At 40.5% G+C, this 19,060-nt stretch overlaps 1 protein-coding gene across 1 annotated transcript in view; it reads right to left on the bottom strand.

The window, feature by feature from the left end:
• The window catches only part of DPY19L4 (dpy-19 like 4), a 31,038-nt gene extending 15,455 nt beyond the window's left edge, over positions 1-15,583 (bottom strand). The window contains exons 1-11 of the mRNA XM_066333623.1: positions 15,409-15,583; positions 11,708-11,815; positions 10,635-10,759; positions 9,798-9,888; positions 7,898-8,019; positions 6,913-7,058; positions 5,115-5,238; positions 4,437-4,571; positions 3,073-3,204; positions 2,886-2,984; positions 1,591-1,664 (exon numbers count right to left, since the gene is read on the bottom strand). Of these exons, the coding sequence (XP_066189720.1) occupies positions 1,591-1,664; positions 2,886-2,984; positions 3,073-3,204; positions 4,437-4,571; positions 5,115-5,238; positions 6,913-7,058; positions 7,898-8,019; positions 9,798-9,888; positions 10,635-10,759; positions 11,708-11,815; positions 15,409-15,544 (1,292 nt within the window). The 5' untranslated portion in view covers positions 15,545-15,583. The remainder of the gene's footprint in view (positions 1-1,590; positions 1,665-2,885; positions 2,985-3,072; positions 3,205-4,436; positions 4,572-5,114; positions 5,239-6,912; positions 7,059-7,897; positions 8,020-9,797; positions 9,889-10,634; positions 10,760-11,707; positions 11,816-15,408) is intronic.
• Positions 15,584-19,060: the final 3,477 nt, after the last annotated feature.

Below are 19,060 nucleotides of genomic sequence, written 5' to 3'. Positions count from 1 at the left end.
AGTGTCTGTGATCTGAAGAGACAAGACTACAAGTCCTTTATAGCACAAAAGCCCAACCTCCCATATAACTCAGTTATGGGGACCAAAAGAATCTTGTTGTCACAGTGGATTAAGATTATAGAGATATTGATACAAGAAGGTATGCTTGTCCTCATTCCAAACAAGGAGATGAAGAAGGGGAAGTGGTCATCTGAGATCACAAAGAAGCCTGAGGCACTGCCAGGAGTAAAATCTTAAATGTTGAAATTCTAGTTCTGTAGCTGAAGCCATTTGATCATTCTTCTTTCTCGGTTAGCAAGCAGGAAGATAATACACTCTGCCAAGAAGCACTGTCAGTGTATATTCTCAGCTGGAAGTGGTGCAGCACGGTGGTGCTGTGAATGCATTCTTGTCTTACTTTGTTTTGCTTTCCTCCCTCTTCATTTTCTCCCAGGGGAAGACTAAAGAACAGAACCACTTTCAATTAGACAGAATCAGTTTATAGATTAACAGCTGGGCATGTCCAAACTGGCCTTAAAAGACAGATCTTGAAGCTCTTGTGCTGCAAATCATGATTTCAATACACAGCTACACAGTGTTCCAGGCATAAAGGTACCCAGTTTGTCTCAATCTCTGGCTTCATTGCAGAGTCTGACAGCCTGAAAAGTGACATTTAGCAAGGCCCCAAGGGGGAAAAAAAGGAAATCCATCAATACCTAGGAGCTGAATAAACTGAAATCCTGACTAGGAGTCCTTTCTTTTCTTCAAAACACTTAAGAATGGGTATGTGTGTGTGTTAAACAATGCATGGTAGTCAGCGTCACTGCATCTTGTCTTCCAAAAGTTCCCCAACAGCTTCACTAGAGTGTGATGTCATTTTCCACTTGTTCCCCTGAAAGGCTGTGAAGCTGTTTTTTGTAAGAGAGATGCAGTTCTTCAGAGAGAGCTCCAATTTCTGCACAGAATTGCAAGTCTTGGCTTGGGTCCAGGAGCGTGTCAATCCTTACTAACACTCCATTGGAAGTTTTCCAGAAAATCTGTTGCCATGACATCTTGCAGTCCAACATCCAACTCTTTTACAGATACTCATGTTTTTTCTTAGAATCACAACAATTCCCTCTGACTTTCAAGTTGTCCCTTGTCCTAATTTCTTCCAAAACATACAAGAGGGCTTGGGGGTACCCACAACCCAAGCCTCTTTTGAGGCAGTGTCAATAGCTCATAGACTCTTTCCAAAGCCTTCTTTTCCAGGCTATAAAAACCTCATACTGTCACCTTTACCCTATTATCTTTGCTTTCAGTCTTATTAAAAACACTAGACAAGGTACAGAAAGTTTTCACTCTTCAACACCACAAGAGAAAAAAAATCCATGAAATGCTTTCACTCCAAGGCATGAAAAATATTGAAGTGCCTCAGAAACCTCAATACCCCTAAGTAAATTCTGCATGTGTATTTTTTAAAGTTCAATCTTAAAACCAGACAACAAATAACTAAACTACTTCCCTAGCTCCACCATAGAATTCTCACAAGCCACTGAAATGTTACACTTCTCAGAGCAGTTTCAAAAATTTAGATATCTTGGGAGGTGTAAAGAGTTTAAATAAACTTACTTAGTTGTGTTTAAGCCAAGTTTTACTTCAATGAACTTCAGTAAATGCTCATTTTCTTTATGAGGAATGAACATCTGAAAATTAATTTAGCAGAGAAAAATCATACAAAATACTGGAAACAGCTTTCACATGGTCATTCAGACTACAAAATGTCAGGTAATGATCAAGTGTCCAAGATTTAGTTAGAACTAACAAAATGGATTAAGTGTGCTAATTAAGGTACTGGTATAGTATTGTAAACCTTCACTTCAGTAGATCTATATTTAGGGTTTCCTTGAGAACGCTATTCCCTATATGCCAGTCCCATACCACAACAGGAGGGCAAGTGAAAAGCTGACAATAACTTGTCAAAAGACTACTGAGCACTGTAAAAAGCATCATGAAAAACACACACAGACTTACTCCCAAGCATGTCTAAAAGTGCTGTGCTTGGTTCCACTAGAAAATGGGACTGCGCTGAGCTAAAGTCATGAGCACTTGTAATCTTCACACAGACTGTCTGAGCTGCCTGAAGTTCTGTAACTTACTCATAACTGTAATTTAATTCGTATTTTTTAAGGTTAGATTTTATTTTCCTGGAGATACATCAAGGCTAGTCATTCTGAATGGCATAAGAAAATAATTACGTGTGAGCATTCTTTCAAGCCTTCTAGGGTTCAGTAGTTTCTTTACTTTTAAGTTAATACTGTTAATTAACACAACCATGGTGAGTTTGAGACACAGAAGAAAAGCACAATAATATGTGTAAAAGGCCAGCACAAGAGGGAATTGCTAATCAGAATACAAGACCAGGCTAAAATCCCACTGTGTAATATCAACCCTCAACTGACCCCCACACAAAGTGAAAGCCTCTATTCCCATGTTTTACTTGAAATGTAATTAAAAATTAATACCTACCCTAAGACTACTTATACTTGTTCCTTGTTCATTGTGTCACCATGCATAAGAATATTGTTTTAATATTTAGACTAGACTGTAGAGGCCATTCAAGTTATAACAATGCCCATATTTATAAAATAGATAAAAAGTCTTTGAAAGAGTATATCTACACTGCTTCAACCCAAAAGACCGTAACACCAACAAGACCATAACACCAAAAGACCATAACACCAACACCAAGCTGTATGAGTGGGTACAAAATTACTCAAATTTTACTACTCATACTAACTATGAATTAGGCTAAGAACTATCATATCAGTAAGATAAGCAAGACTTCAAAAGATTTTTTTCAAGACATATCGGCAACTTTCCATTTAGATTCTGAAATTAAAATAATTTCTTCAGAGGAATCTTACCTTTAATAAGAAGTTTAGTGTCACTGCTACTGTAAGTACCAAGTAAATATACATTATTTTCAGCAATCTTGACACAAATGCACTTTTTTTCATATTCATCTGCAAAAATATTTAAAGAATGCTGTATCATTTGGAGTTTAGTTTAAATTTTAAAACTAAACTCAGGGTTAGGTGAAAGTCGAGTTACCTGAAGGGATTTGGAGAGCATTAAAGCTACTACAAGACTCAGTAATGGTGACACTAGTAAGGCTGAATTTTCAAATTGCAGAAGGTACCCCCCAATGAGAGAAAACAGGTAGATTCTGTATACTTCATGCACCTGTTGAAGAAAAAGATAAACAATAAAACAAAACTACAGTGGATATAAATCCTTCTTTTTAGAGCAGTAGATAGTTCACGCATTCTTCTGTTAATCAGGGAATTAAGAGATCTCAATCCTTCAATTTATGAGTCTAGCAGGGTACCAGCTGGCTCTGGAAAGAATTGCACATGAAAATGATCCTGGTCAGCATCAGTAACTAATGGGTAATTACTTCACAAGAATCCTGTAAAAATGCCTGAAGTAGGAGTATTTTACCAGGTCTCCTCATTCAGTAACACCTCCCTGTGATGCAGCACAAAGCAGTAACTACGAGGCACCAGTAAGAACACCTGACTTGTGACAGAGCCCACCTGCAAACAGCTGCCTTCCTTGCCCTCAAAATAACTTGTTCATTAACCTGTCTCAGGAATACTCAGACTATTATTAATGCTAGCTGTTATTTACTATTTGATAAAGAGATCTTGAAACCTATTTGATAAACCTTGATGCTCGATTCTTCAGACTTTTACCAAAACACCCATTTTCTTCCTAATACACTCTGCTTTGAACTACAATAGATCAAACATTTCCCACTGCTGAGGAACAGAATAAAAAGACACTGAAAGAAGGGGTGAAGAATTAGAATTGCATGCAGTTTGATATCTAATAAAACCAGAAAGCACACAGCAGAAAGGAGCATATTTACAGCAACTGTAACAGGCAGAATAAAAATGCCTTATTGTTGCAACATTTCTAAGAATCATTTTGCAGAATAAATTTAAATACTTCCTTGTATTGAAAAATCAATTGGCCTTCAACATCTGTCTAGTCTATTTATTGGCAAATCAGTGCAGGACAGCCACGGAGGGTGAAAATGAGCCCTTTAACTGCACAGAGCCAACACAGCACTTCTTTGGTCTGTCCACCCTGCTGTGAATAAGAGAAAGAAAAGAGGGAGCTATGTCAAAATGGAGAAGCATCACTCATCACTCTTTTAGCTCTCCAAGGATGTTTCAGGTCTCAGAAGCTTTGTTTAGCTTCTATCCCAACACAGTAGCTCAAAAGAAACTCATTTTAAATGATTTTATTCTTCAGATGGATATCACGTGCACTTCAGCTGGGCCCAGGCTGCAAGACACTCATCCCTCAGTGCCTTGTGCCCTCTGGAGCTCCTGACCAGTATGACTGGCAGGCACCTCAGAGACTGCCTCTAAGCCCCCAACTCTCAGAAGGCTGAAAAGTTCCAATACCTTCTCTGTCTGTGCTAGGGCAAAGCTGTCCAGCAGGAAAAGAGAAACAGCCTGGACAAACAGGAGATAATGACTGTACTCCCACATCATCATGAAGGTATATGTTGAGGCATTCACCAAAAGATAACAAAACTTCTAGAAGAAAAAAAGAAAAGAAAAAGCATTAATTTTGTACCAAATCATGTCTGTCACCAAGTAACTAAGAGGTCATTAAAACATAAACTATGGAAATTAATTATTATTTTGGAAAATAATTAAAATGCGACTTCAAACGTGCTTAACTTTCAGAAGGAAGAAAGTAACTCCTGAAATATTCAAAAACATTTCAACCCAGTCAGAAGAAACATGTTTGAGAGAGAGTCAGGATAAGAAAGAAACAACCATCTTCTTCACGAAAAACAGCTTACATGAGAAAAATTCTTCCTCAGTTTACACAAAAAAAAGCAGCACATGGCCCATTACCACACTGTTCTCTCTGAACCCTCCTGGGGGCATAAGAAGGCAGGGAACAAGTTGCTTAGCAAAACACTGCACATGCCTAGGTGACATCCAACTGGCTCTTTTGAAAAGAAACAAAACATCTACTGTTTTCTGCCCAGAAGGGCAACAGTAGCAGAAGTAACTACCCTAGAGTAGTTTTACCAGGAGCTCTTCATTAAGAAAATCATTTTTCTTTACCTCAGCAGAAGAGTTTAGGTTCTTTTTTAAATAGCCTGTGAGAGCTGCTACTTGACATGCAAAATACGGCAAAGCCCAATTTTCTCTTGATGGTATGGAGTAATCAATTCTTGTTGTATCTGTCCTAGAATAAAGTACAAAGAAACAAAAATATTAAAATATTTATGTAATGAAAAATCAAGGAAAGCCTAAATGTCACTTCCAGTTGTAAATGCGGCCTTGCAAGCAAACTTTTCCTTATTTTGGTGCAAAGTAACACTGACACAATTTTGCTGCTGATACAGTTCACAAATTTATTAACAGCATGGAAGGCTCCATCTTTACTCATCTCTTTAGCAGGTTTCCATGTTAGCTGGCATTTATAGGACTGAAGCTAAAAAGCATCTGTCTTGAGCCTTTTCTGACCTGCAATGAAAATCAGCTCATAGCTGATAGAAAAGACTTCTTTCAGTTCTCATACAATGCTTTAAACAAGTGATTTAGGCCGTTGAGCACAACATACTTTGGATACAAACTGGTGCTTCCTCAAAGCAGCAGCAGCAGCAGCAACTATTTTGTCTACAGGGAAAAATTCTGCCCAGCAAAACAAGAGATTAAAGATGGATGGGGAGCATGCAGGGTTTTCTCATGGAATGACTTGACAGTATCCACACAATTAGAGGTGTAGGTGAAAGTTTTTTAAAGTGCTAAAGTGTCTCAGAAGCACAAGTCAGGCTTTCAAATGTGATCAAAGGCATCAGCCTCAGAGGTACATAGTCTTCTTTGTGTCTACTATGCCTTTAAAAAGGAACCTCAAGCTCCTTTATCATTTAGGTATTTAAAAGCATCACCTTTCATTTTTTCCTCTGAAGCCTCTCACAGAGGCATATTCGAAGCTTTTTTAACTACTAAACCTTTCATTTTGTTGACACTGTTTAATCTTATTCACTGTTGAAAAAAATTACAGATTTTTTCACTATTTTTCCCACTTTCCACTGTTCACACCAGCTCAATGAATAGTATTTTCAGCTACTAAGCACAGATTCTGTCATGATGACCTCACACTCCGAGAAGATGTTTCCCAACAGTTCAACTTTAAAGGTATATCTCCAATATTTTGCTCCATAGTTGTTTCATTTCAAGTGCTCTCAAGTTCACAGAGAGCCCCAGAGCTCCATGGTGACAAACCAAGAGCATGAATATAGGTTTTCACTGCCCAAATGAGGCTCCCTATTATTGTGGTGCTTCATAAGCAGAAGGCGAATTCCAAGTGAACTGTTTAAAAATAAAAAAATCTTGATATTAGGATCACCTAAGAAAAATACACTATGCAGAAAAACCCATACAAAAAGAAGATTCAAAAATCAAATATTTAAAAAAAAAAAAAAAGCACTTCATCATTTCTTTCTATGCCACTGAACAATTGTCACAATATTTAGACCTGGCTAGAGACTGCAGTTCTATTTTATAGGTGTTCTGAACATCTGTCTTCATTCTTCATCAGCACAAAACTAAACTTTCTGAGGAATATTTATGAAAAATGAAATTGTGTGCAAATACTTCTGTATTCACACATATATTAAGTCAGTTCAACTGGTAATGTGGATGGTTTGGACAACAGGAGGCCTTTCCATTAAAAAAATCATCATGAGAGTCAATGAATCTCTTGGAAATGTTTTCTATTCACCGTAAGATTTTGCTCTCACAGTGAGAACACAAAGCTTAATAAAAGCATTTCAATCCACTAATTAAAATCACTTCACTAGTATTTTAAAAAGCCTTATTGACAAACTAGATTGTATAAAGATGTTTTTCTTACCTGTTAATAATGAACCATGCTACAGTCAGCATTCCTGCCAGCCAAGTCCCACTCATAACCCAACTGGTTACAAACAATGCAGTCACATAAATTCCCTGCAGTCCAAAAACTATACCAATGTAGAAATACACTGGTTCAATAACTTCCTGAAATTACAAATAAAAACGAAGAGACATAGTGGCAACTGAGCTGAAGCTGGAAATTATTACTATTTACAATTTGTTATTGCTAACAATGTGCTAGGTGCTTTACAAACAGGTAAGAGACGCCTCCTATTCTAGAAAAGTACTGGGGATGCTTTTATTTGGGGCTCAGGAAGAACAAAGCAGTGTGAATTAAGTGCACACTTCAGGACTCAGCTTGCCAGTGCCATGATTTTAGAATTTGCTTTAGCTTGAACACTCTATGTGTCAGATTTAATAAATCTATGCTGCAGTGGGATATAAAGTTCAAAGGACTACTACAAGAAGTTATAAAAGGAAAGAACTTGAAGAAGTAAAGATGTGGTAAAAATGGTTCTAAAATAAGTAAATAATAAAAAAAGGAAAGATAATGAGAGGACCCAAGTATGCAGCATAAGCAGAACAAAGCCTGAGTAGAGTGGAGTGGAAACTGACAAAAGGTTAATCTACAGAAGTGCTTTCCCTGTGAGAATGTGTAGACAGGTACTTTGTACCAGACTTCTGTACTCCAAAGGAGTTAACTTTCCTGTTGGATAGCACAGATACTCCTGAATTTTTTAAGCAGTTTGTAGAAGTAAAGAATAACAGAAAATGTTAGCAATTAGTGTTAAACCCCCAAAATCCTATGCCAGAGACTGACCAGAATTGTGGAGAACCTGGACCTGGTGAGAGCCTTAGCTCAATTAATTCAAGAAAAAATCGTTTTGCTTTTGTGTTCACTGGATACAGCACAGAAAATCTCATACACCCATACACAGATACAACCACAATGGAAGTACAGAAAGTAGGAGAAATGCACATACTTCGCTACCAGATGCTTGATATAAAACACTGGCAATCAACTCTGGGTACAAAGTCATTTGCTGGACAGCATTTATGGTCCTCAGTGATACTGTCCTATTGTTGTGTGTCAACTCATAAACACCTACAGACAAAAAAAAAAAAATAAATTATTCTTGGAATCACTTACTACTGCTGTTCTTAAAAGAGGCCAAAGTGTTTTCAAAGGTAGGGAGAAACAGATTTGATCATTAAAGCTACTGACTGATTCACCACACCTCGTTTTAGGAAGGCGACATTTCCGTGTTAGATGTCATTCCACCTACTGATCTGGCTAGAAAGTTACTACATTTTTTTTAATCTAGTCTTTAAACAGAAGGCACAAAACTAATCATCTAAAGCACAGTCTTTCTGGTAACACACTGATGTAGTCCTGGAACTACTTGCCAATATATCTACCTTCACAGGAAGATCTTAAGGATTGAGACAGATCTAACAGGGACGAGCAGGGTCTATTAAACCCATCTCCAGAATGACATCAGATATGATGGCCTCATCATCCCTTTCAGCTCTGAGTTTCTGACGTTTCTAAGAATCATTCACCAAACACAAAGTGCCTTTCTATGGGGTTAAGATGAAATTGAAGCTGCCATACTTGAAGGATCATTCCAAAATGTTATAAATAAAGAAAAGACTTGTCAATACTTAGGACCATAGAGGGAAGAGCAAAACCAATTCAAATCAAGATATGGGGGAGAACAAAAGACTCAAAAACAATGCAACAGTCAAACAGACAACTGTTTCCAGCTCTGAGCATATCTGGGTGCATGGTCTGAAGCTGGTCCCCTGTAGGCCAAACCAGGTCTTTCAGGACTTATAACTGGGTTCAGCACAGCTGTAACAAACTCTGAAGACTGGATGTCTTGTAATACCTTATGGACACATGAGTCTACCTGTCTGCAGAGACAGCATCCCTGAATGAGGCATACAGTCCCTCCACTCACAGCATGGGCAATATCCCCAGAGGTCATGAGGCACTGAGTGTACCAAAGACCTCAGATATTGCTGATGTGCTACATTTCACCTGGGAAAATGTTCAACCAATAAAACGCTAACCACAAGGTTTAGTTTTACTGGCTTCAGTGAGGTTTCACAAAGGGACTGAACTAATTCAGTGGCTGACCACTGCAAGATAGGGCACTTCATTCTCTTCCCTCCTGAGTTCCAGCCCCATGCTAGTGCAGTGCACTTCTGAACTCCCTGGACTAGCACGGAAGTGCTCCTTCTTCTTTCCACTGCTTCAGCTTCCTTTTGGTTTAGGGACCCAGGGTTAGTGAGCCCCAGAGCCACTGCAGGATAAAGAGCAAGAGCACAAAGGAAGGAGAGATCACTGTCACTCAGTCTGTTCTCCTTCCTGTTGCTTTCTGTCCCCACCACTCAGTGCTCATCAGCATCTATTCATCACAGCTGACAAGAGTAAAAACTTCTGGCAGGGACAGGATGGAGCAGATCAGCTTGTGACAGAAACTGTTCTGTCTTCTGACAGAGGATGGAAAACAGTAATTTTCATCCCTCATTCCCAAATTCAACATAAATTATATTTACATGGCTGAAAATCCACTATTGTGACACAGGCAAACCCAATGATGACTTTGATACAGAGCATCATAAGCATAAGACTAACCGTATCCTAGAGTATTGATTAAATTGAATACAGGATATTCAATTTAATCTGGAATGCACGATAGTTAAATACTGGTTTTGAAAAGGCACGGAAAAGTTAGGACAGTGTGTGGCTTTTAATTAAGCTGACCAATATACCTACATAAGAGAATAAAGTCAGTCTCCCCAGTCTGCAGGTTTTTTACTGTCTCCAAAGAAAACAGGACTTTTAAAAGTTAATAAAACAAACGAGTTTTGTACCTCTTTCAAAAGATGGAGCCTTTAGCAGTTCTTTATAGAATGAGTAATAAATGGCACTGTCACCCTGAAACGTAATTTCTCGTTCAAGTTCCTAGAAAAAAGAATTAATCTCCTGTAATCTCTTTCCAGAGAAGACAACATATTTTTAGATAGACTAGTTCTGTAACACAGTACACAATTATGACTTCCCTGTACATCTTCAGAATATTCCACAAAGCATTAATTTTCACAGTATTTCTATCAGGTACATAATGCTCTCCATAACTTATCAAACATGCTCAGAATCAGAGCAACTCAAATCCACATTGTAAGTCAGCACAAAATCAACAGGATCTTTTCGTATTCAGAAACTTCATTCAACTTTCTCTACTCCACTTAATAATAGAGTTCTCAAGAAAACAAACCCAGCCAACCAGAAAACACAAACATCCCCCCGCAACCTCCCAAATCCCAAAACAAACAAGAAAACACCCCAAAAAGCCAACAGATATTTCTGTTGATAAGCTTCTGCAACCCCAGTATGCCTCAGTTATTTTTCCATATTTTAGAGAGGTATTTTAAGGATAAAGGGTGGCATGGAAAAACATACAAAAGCATGACAAGCCATGACAACTGTTGACAACTGTTAGCAGGAGGGAAAAAAACCAAAAAAACCAAACAAAACAAGAAAAAAAAGAGGGAAAAAAAAGAAAAAAAAAAAAAGAAAAAAATAAGCTCTTTCAAAGACGGAGGCCTCAGTAGAAGAACACAGGATTCTGCAAGTAGTGTCAACATGACATGGATTAGATTTGATTTCAAGGACACAATTTGGCTTTTGTTTCAGTAGTTTATCTTTACCTGCCTGCTGGAAAACCAGAATTTCCGTTCATGATATGTGGAGAGGTACACAGCATACATCATTCCACTGGTGACTGCTGCGAGACAGCCAAAGAAAAGCTTTGCAAAACGCTGGATTAACATATCTGAAAATGAACAGTCAAAAAGCTAAAATAGTCCAGAGGACTGAGAAACAAACAGTACATCCTACACATGACTCTTATTTCTGAGCATCAAGTGAACTTACTGGCATGAGAATTATCACCATCAGCAGCACAGATACACTGAAAACTGGTTTGATATTCCTGTCCTGCAGTTTTCTTTCCCAGCTATTATCACTGCTTCACAGGACCCTCAGACAAAATACTCACTCACACACTACACTGCTGATTTTGTCCAGCAAACTTTGTTTTCAAACGAATTCCAAGAAAGAAAAGCCTCTTCCAGATAAACAGAACAAACTCTAGATTCTACACAAAACACCATAAACTTCTCAAAGACATTAACAGACAGAGGTAGCATACCACATAATTTCTGAAACATTCTATTTTCCATTCTGTTTTTGAATGTGAGAACAAAAAAAATCTGAATTTTACCAAACTAATTCAAAGGGTATCTACTTCATCTCTAGCTCCCCTGAGTTGGTATGTACTTTCAACATGAAAGTTTTTGGTAGCTTGGTGAGCATCTGCCTAAAATTAAACCTAGTTTTAGTTCTGTTTCTTGAAAAGCTGTAAGGACTTTCTGTCTCATCTTGTTTCAGTACCATTACTTCATGTGTATCAGCTTCCAATCAGAAGATCATTCCAGGAGCAATAAAAATATTTACTTGTAAGCAAACAGTAATAGTAAATCTCTTAACTCCCCTGCCTCTACCTCCCCAAGTCTGAAACAGTCCAAGACTACCATTTCACTCTCCAATACAAAAAATTATTAAAGAACTCTAGTGTGCATGCCTGTTCTCTCTTGAAATATTCAAAAACCTCATTCAAAGTAAATCTGTTATAAATTACTGTGCTACAAATATCTCCTCATAAAATGTAAGAGAATAATGAAAAAAAACAATCAAGTCAGCTAAAAATTCTGTAGCTTACATTTTGGCGACCTGCCCAGCTTTGAATTTTCTTTGTTTCTCTCCTCTGGAGCCATTTTGTCAGATTCCGTGCAGTTTTGTTTCTTTCTCTGTCGCAGGTCTGCTGCCCCTGAAGACATTTTTTTTATTTAAGTTACTGCAACACAATACCTAAAATCACACTGGAAAACCCACACAGCAGTAGGTAGCAGCCAGCTACTGCTCCTGATTCAATCCCATGAAAGATATATTTGACAAAGTCTCAATTAAAGTATGCCATAAGCCCAACTAAAATAACAATATAATGGATTAAATATAACTACAACTACATAAATGTAACTACAGAAATCAATTCTTATGTTATTCCATAGAAAAAAAACACAGAATTCTCCTGAAGCCATACTCTGGGATTAGCCAGAATCCAAACTGGAAGCTAAATGGTTTATTTCATTTGATGAACAGAAATGAAGGAAATCAGTAGTTGAGCTAAGTTGATGCAGACACTGGGAGAAACTGGTGCCAATTCCATTCTACTCTCATCCTGGTTTTACGCTGCTGTAGCAGTGTAATACAAAAACTGGGCTAGTCCATTACTTTTAAATTGAGATGCCTATTATTTATATGGCAAAGGCTTTTATAAAGTAAACGTAATATCACTTTTTTCCTGCTTTTGGATCTACTGGAACTAAGCAGATTTATGAATATTTAGTCAAACATATAATTAAAAATCCCTCAGTCTGCTCAGCCACATAGATCACAAGACCAAGGGCTTCTGTTAACTTTTTTTGTGAGCAGCAGCAGTTTGAAGTTCTGGCCCATTTATTTTACAGTCTGAAAAGCAACGAGACTAATTCACAGACTACAAGTCTGCATACAAAAAGACTCATTGCAAAAGGTATTTTTTAATTCCTATATTAAAGATACCCTACAATATTTATGTCATTCTGGAAGTGTAATGAACTTAATGTAACTGTAATTGATGCTCTGGAATTTTTAGCTCTCATGTTTGACCTACTGCCCAACATTGCTTGAAATTTTGCAGCCATCAATTTTCTTCTGGACTTAAAGCAGCTCCTTCATAAACCTATTCACCCTCAAATTTGAAGTGTCAATCTTAATCTTCACACCCCACAACAAAGTTTTTAAGTAGTCTGGTTGTATATTACTTCAATTCTGATTCAGTCTACTTTAAGTTCCTGGCTACTAGATCTAAAAGTTAGAAACTACAGATAGAAATATAAATGGTTAAAGCTATGTCTGCCTGTATCAGGACACCTGTGTGCTAACAGAGCAGTTTATAAATCATTTTGAGCAAACCAAGATCTCAATGGTAACATTTTTCATGGAATGAACAGAAAATCTCTACCTTCTTAACCAAGACAAGAACTGGAAAGACTTTAAACAACACAAGATTTAGGGTTTTCAATTATCATCACGTCAATCCAAAACAAAATGTATACCAGCATCTCCTCATGACATGTATATCAGAAGTTTATCAGCAATGCAAACACAAAGTGCACTGCAGTTAAAAATCGTTTGTACCACACAAAATAAAACACAGTGGAAGAAAACTCTAGATCACAAAATTGGGCAGAAACGTGCTTGGAAGGACAACTGAGTGCCCCTGTCATTCTAGTTATGACCAAAGCAACAGCACAGAGAACACTGGAGGAAAAGGCCTTTGCTTCTCTGGCAGAGAAGTGAACCATAGCAGAAGTATAACAAACTTAAAAAGCATAACTTTAACAGCAGTAATAGAAAGCTCCCAAAGAGTAACAATATAAAATTCTGCTTCTGAAACAACAACATCTCAATAAGCAAATGATCTTCACCTCAATTTTCAAGACTGTTCAACATATTTCTCCCCAAAGCAATAACACAAAAAGATCTGAGTGTGTTACTTCTGTTTCTTGCTGCTGCTGCAAACAAGAAAAATGCTGTTTTCACTTCAATGACTCCTTCAAACAGAGTGAAATGAAAGATAAGCAAGGTAACAACTAGAAATTATCCAGAATTTTGAACTGATGACAGTCTCTTGTAACTCTCTATCCAGCACATAATTTTTCACCTGCTTTTCAGTTTCCTGTAAGTGTCCCCAGTTCAAACAAGTTCTTGCTCAGAAAACATGCATTCCACATATTTTTTGTGTTTCTACTGCAGAAAAACATAACTCATTCCTACTTTGTGCCACTATACTCATCTATTTTTCACCTACTAATCGAGCCCTGTCTGTAATTTCTGTCTTCTTATCTAAAGAAGGATAAGATAGAGCTGGGAAACATTCAGAGAAGGGCCATGAGGGTGATATAAGTTGTACAATGGCTCCCATACAAGGAATGAGGAAGCAAATTGAAGATGCCTCAGTCTAGAAAAGAGGATGACCAAGAGAAACATGCCAGATGTCTACTAGTTAGTGAAGTCCACAGACAGACTGAATAGAGAACATTGATTTACCTTCTCTTATACAAGAAGGTCTCAAATAAACCTCATCAGTCAGGCTAAAAAGAACCAACTCATTGCACATCACCTTCATGGAGAACACTCCTAGTCAAAAAACATTCCGTAAACCAAGAATTTGCAGATTCATAAGAAGATGGACACAATTGTGGAGGACAAGCAACTGGAGACTCCTAAACATACAGAAACCATGTGCAACTCAGAAAGTACCCCTGCTGAGATCAGCTGGGAGGCTGGAATATGCCATAGGACAGATTTGCATATGCTTGCTCTGCTCCTGCATTTTTCTAGGGGCCTATTAATAATTTTGTTTCTGCTGATTTCTCCAAGAAAACCAAATGTCATCTCCTACCCCCCACAAAGGGGGTTTGCACTGAAAAGACATGGAGAAAAAGGCACTACAAGTGAAACAGAATCGCAGAACACCCTGAGTTAGACGAGACCCGCAAGGATGATCCAAGTCCAGCTCTTGACCCTGCACAGGACAGTTCAATAACCACACCACGTGCCTGAGAGCACTGTCAAAGCGCTTCTTGAACTCTGTCAGGCGTAGTGCTGCATCCACTTCTCTTGGGAGCTGCTCCATGCCCAACCACCCTCTGGGTAAAGAGCCTCTTCTCTAATACCAACCTCAACCCCATAAGCAGCTTCAGGCCATTCCCTCGGGTCATCACAGAGAAGAGATAGTGCCTGCCTCTCCTCTTTCTTCCTGAGCAAGCTGCAGACTCCGATGAGGTCTCCATCAGTCTTCCCCGGGCTGAAGAAACCAAGTGACTTCAGCCGCTCCTCATACAGCTTCCCCTCAAGGCCCTTCTGGATGCTCTCTAACACTTACCGACACGAGAGAGAAGCCTGACTAAAAACACACGGAAGGATGCCAAACAGAAAGTACACCCACGGAAGCATCCACGGAGCCCAGAGTGCTGCCGCAGGCGCTCTGCCCAGAGACAATGCCGGGCGAGGGAAGAGAAAAAGAGCCCACGTCCCCTAGAGACCGGCCCGGCCTCCCGCTCGGGGCCGCAAAGGACGGGCTGCCTTGGGCTGGGCTGGGGCCCGAGGGGCCGCCGGGGCGGGCTGGGCCCGGGAGGCCACCTGCGTGCTGCAGCCCGGTGCTTCACCTCGCTCCGTGCGCCGCGGTCCCGCCACGGCCCCGGCACGGCCCCGGCACAAACCGCGAGGGGCGGCCACAGCGCCGGCCTGGCCAGCGGCCTGCCCCGACCGCCTCCGCCCGGCCCCGGCCCCGCGGCCCGAGGAGCCGCCCCTCACCTTCCTCCATCGCTGGCCTGTGCTCCGCCGCTGGGTCCCCCCGCCGCTCTCTGCGGGGCGACGCGTCCGCCCCACCCGCGCCGCCGCCGCCGCCGCCCGCCTCCCGCCGGCCGCGGGGGCGGGAGTGCTCCCGCATCCCCCGGCGAGCGGAGCGGAGCGGCCCCGCGCTTCCTCCCACGGCCGGAACTGCGGCTGCGGAGCGCGGGGGGCGGCCGGAGCCGAGCGGCGGCGCACCGGGTGCAGGCGGTGTGCCGGGGCGCAGCCGATGTGCCGGGGCGCAGCCGAGGCACCGGGGCGCAGCGAACGTACGGAGGCACAGCGGATGTACGGAGGCGCAGCGGGCGCACCGGGAGTAGCGGGGCACAGGCGGTGCACCGGGGCGCTGCCGGGCGGCGTCAGGGCTCCCCTGCGGGAGCTCCCCGCTCCCGTCGCCCGCCCCGCCGCGCAGCCCCCGAAAGCGGCACCTCCCGGGCCAGCCCCGCTCCAGAGGGACCGGGCGCCTCCAGAGAGGCCGCGGGGCCCCAGATTGGCTTGGACAAGAGGAGGCTCAGGGGTGACCTTAGCGCTCCCCACTATTGCCTGAAAGGAAGTTGTAGCCCGGGGAGCGTGCGTCTCTTTTCCCAGCCACCCAGAGATAGGACGAGAGGACGCGGCCTCGAGCTGTGCCCTGGAAGGTTTATGTTGGACATCAGGAGGACTTTTTTTCACAGAAAGGCTGATCAGACATTCGAACGGGATGCCCAGGGAAGTGGTGGAGTCACGGTCTCTGGAAGGTGTTTTAGGAAAGACTGGACGTGGCACTTCGTGCCAGGGTCTAGCTGACATGGTGGTGTTCGGTCAGAGATCGGTCTCCATGATCTCCGAGGCCTTTTCAAACCTAATTGATTCTGTGATTACAGAGCTGGTAACAGTTCTGTGGAAGAGGTTTATGACAATTGCCCCTTGGAGGTTTACGGGAATTGCCCCTGGGAGGCTGCGTGTCTCCTGACCTGCAGTGAGGCCGACAGCCGGTCAGCTGCTGGAAAACGGATTGCTTGTCTGGCAGCTGCAGGCAAAAACTAAACCAATATGTGTGTCCTGTTGGAGTGTAAAATGAGATTTATAAGTTTCCTGGATTTTTTAATAAAATCTAAAATACTTCTGCAGTTGTTGATTTACTGGATAGCAAAAGGAGTTGCGTATGTTTTTAATGATCCACAAATTATCCATTGCATTTCTAAGGCATCGTGTTTGATCTGGGTTTTTTTTGTTTGTTTTTTAGTTTAGGGTTTTTTTTATATTACTGGAATAAGCAACAATAATAATTGCAATGAAAAGAACAGTAATTGTTTAAAATATTTGTGCTCAGACCATCTGTACATGAACAGGCATAAAATAAACTATTGCTCAGTTGTGCTCTAGATGTCCTTTTTTCTTAAGTCTTCTTTGCTGTTTTATAGTTTACCTTGTTGCATTTATTGTGCAACTTCAATTTTCTGCTGATGCTCCTGTATGGATCATCCCACATCTTGATTTCAGTAAATTTATAAATGCACATCAAGTTATTTACATGTGTAACTGTATAGTTAGCAGAGAAGTGAAAAATCCAGCCTGCTCACTCCATTCTCGTTTTTTCCTAAGGAAAAAAATTGCACATTTGAAGGTGAGAGAATCAAAAATAATTTTTCATGCAAGTTTCTTTCTCCCAGAATGAATATGCTGAAATGATTGTTAAGGTAATATTTAAAATGTTATTACTGTTGCACTTTAATCTTCCAAAATGCCTTCTGTAACCAGTATTATATGAAAGTTATTTGATTTGACAGCTTCTTATGTGCCCTAAACATTGTGCTGTAATACATTACAGTGAGTCAGTACAGGGATGTTGTGTTCTTTTTCCAAACTTTCTCTGTACAAACATGCATCATATATCTGCATGGTGGCATTTGTCCTGTGTTTACATATTATTTCTAAGCCCTGCAGACATAACTTTCCTTCTTATTTGCAAGTTCATGTTAGTGATGCTTTGCAGTTTAACATTCATTCTTTCTCTCCTTTGGAGATTGTTGTCAGGAGGCAGACACAGACCTTAGTATAATGCATTAATACTGGGCATGTTTGTCATTACACAAAATTTTTAAAAGTATGTAGTTGTTTATTTTGCAAACAAACCAAATTCTACTTTTGTTTGTTAAAGATCCCGTGCCTAAAAATATGTGTAATGTTTTAATAATCAGGTAACTACTGTGGATATTTCTCCTATTCTCCTAATTTCAGCCTTTTGAAGGGTTCATTTTCAGCCTGCTAATTTCCCATTCTGGATTGTCAGTATTGAGTGGTTTTGCTTATTTTAATTATTTCAGATTCTTCCCTCCCCAAAGCTGTACCTCTTTTACCAAAGTGTAAAAAACATAGTGCCTACAAAAGTGTATGCATGACAAAAATTTTGCTTGAAGTTGGAAAGGTGTGCTCTCACAATGATCTGGGGACTGCAAGTGGGGTGGGAATATTGAGGGATAATGATAATACGGAAGCATTACTTAAAACTGGACCTAAGAAGTCCTACGAAAATTGAGTTGCACAAAATATATAGAACCTCTGGGATTTTTCCCCACCTATTTAATTCTTTTCCTGTCTTATTTCAGCACAGTTTCCAGTGGTTTTGATTGCTTCAGCTCCTGGCTGCCTTGCCTAGCATATAAGTGAGCTAGGCACTATTGTCATCTGCTGTATTGTAAAACATGGAAAATACACATTAAATCAAGGCAGCCGATTTAGATTTGCACTCTGAAACTGAGCTGGGGACATGGAAACATGCTTTGGCTCTGTTCTCTTTTAGCTTCAGTCCTCTGGTGGTAAATCTATGTTTTGATTTCTCCTGAGGCCTTTGGAATTTCTTTAAACAGCGCTCCTTCACAGATGGAAGACACTACAGATGTGATTGCCATGACCATCTTCCTGTTCTTTCTTCTCTGCCTCTTGTATTCACTGTCCTGGAAGCAGCATAAGATCCTGCATATTCATTTTCTTTGCTTCTTCATGTCACTCCTTGTACTTCCTGTAATCTAGAACTAACTCCTGTCACCCTGTGCTTAGATGTGTGTGATGCTCAACAGCCTCTCATCCCGTACACTTTCTCTTCGGCGTCCTTCTAACCATTTCATCATCTTCCCCATCCCTTTTTTTTTTTCTCTCCCTCCCACCTGAAAGAATTCCTTCTTTGTGTTTTCAACCTCTTAAATGGCATTGATCCTTATCAGTTGCCTTTATCTGACCTGTAACTTTCTCTGTTAGTTTCTTGCTTTTCATCTTACCTCCAAAGACTAAGCCATATCAGCTGACTAATTGCTGTATTGCTCCTTCAGCCCAAGTACCTGCAGAGCACTGTATCAGTAATAAAGTCATGGTAAATGGACTACAGGAGAAGAATCTTAGTAAATGTTACTTCATTTAAACACACACAAAAAACCCCACACCCTTTGTGGTGTGACTTACTTTCTGTACCACTCCACTCTTTCTGCTCTTGCTCTAGTTCTTGTTTGTGCTGCAGGTGAAGTTCCCCAGAGCAGGAGGCTGACCCTTATATTTGTGAAACATGCAGAGTATTGTGTACCTGGCCTGAAATAACAGTAAGGGAGCATAAATGGCCGATAGCTGCCTTGCCCTCCACGTG

Source organism: Sylvia atricapilla, chromosome 1 (assembly GCF_009819655.1).
Source record: "Sylvia atricapilla isolate bSylAtr1 chromosome 1, bSylAtr1.pri, whole genome shotgun sequence".
Taxonomy (NCBI): domain Eukaryota; kingdom Metazoa; phylum Chordata; class Aves; order Passeriformes; family Sylviidae; genus Sylvia; species Sylvia atricapilla.
The sequence above is the reverse complement of the archived record's forward strand: the minus strand, read 5'-3'. Positions and strand labels throughout refer to the sequence as shown.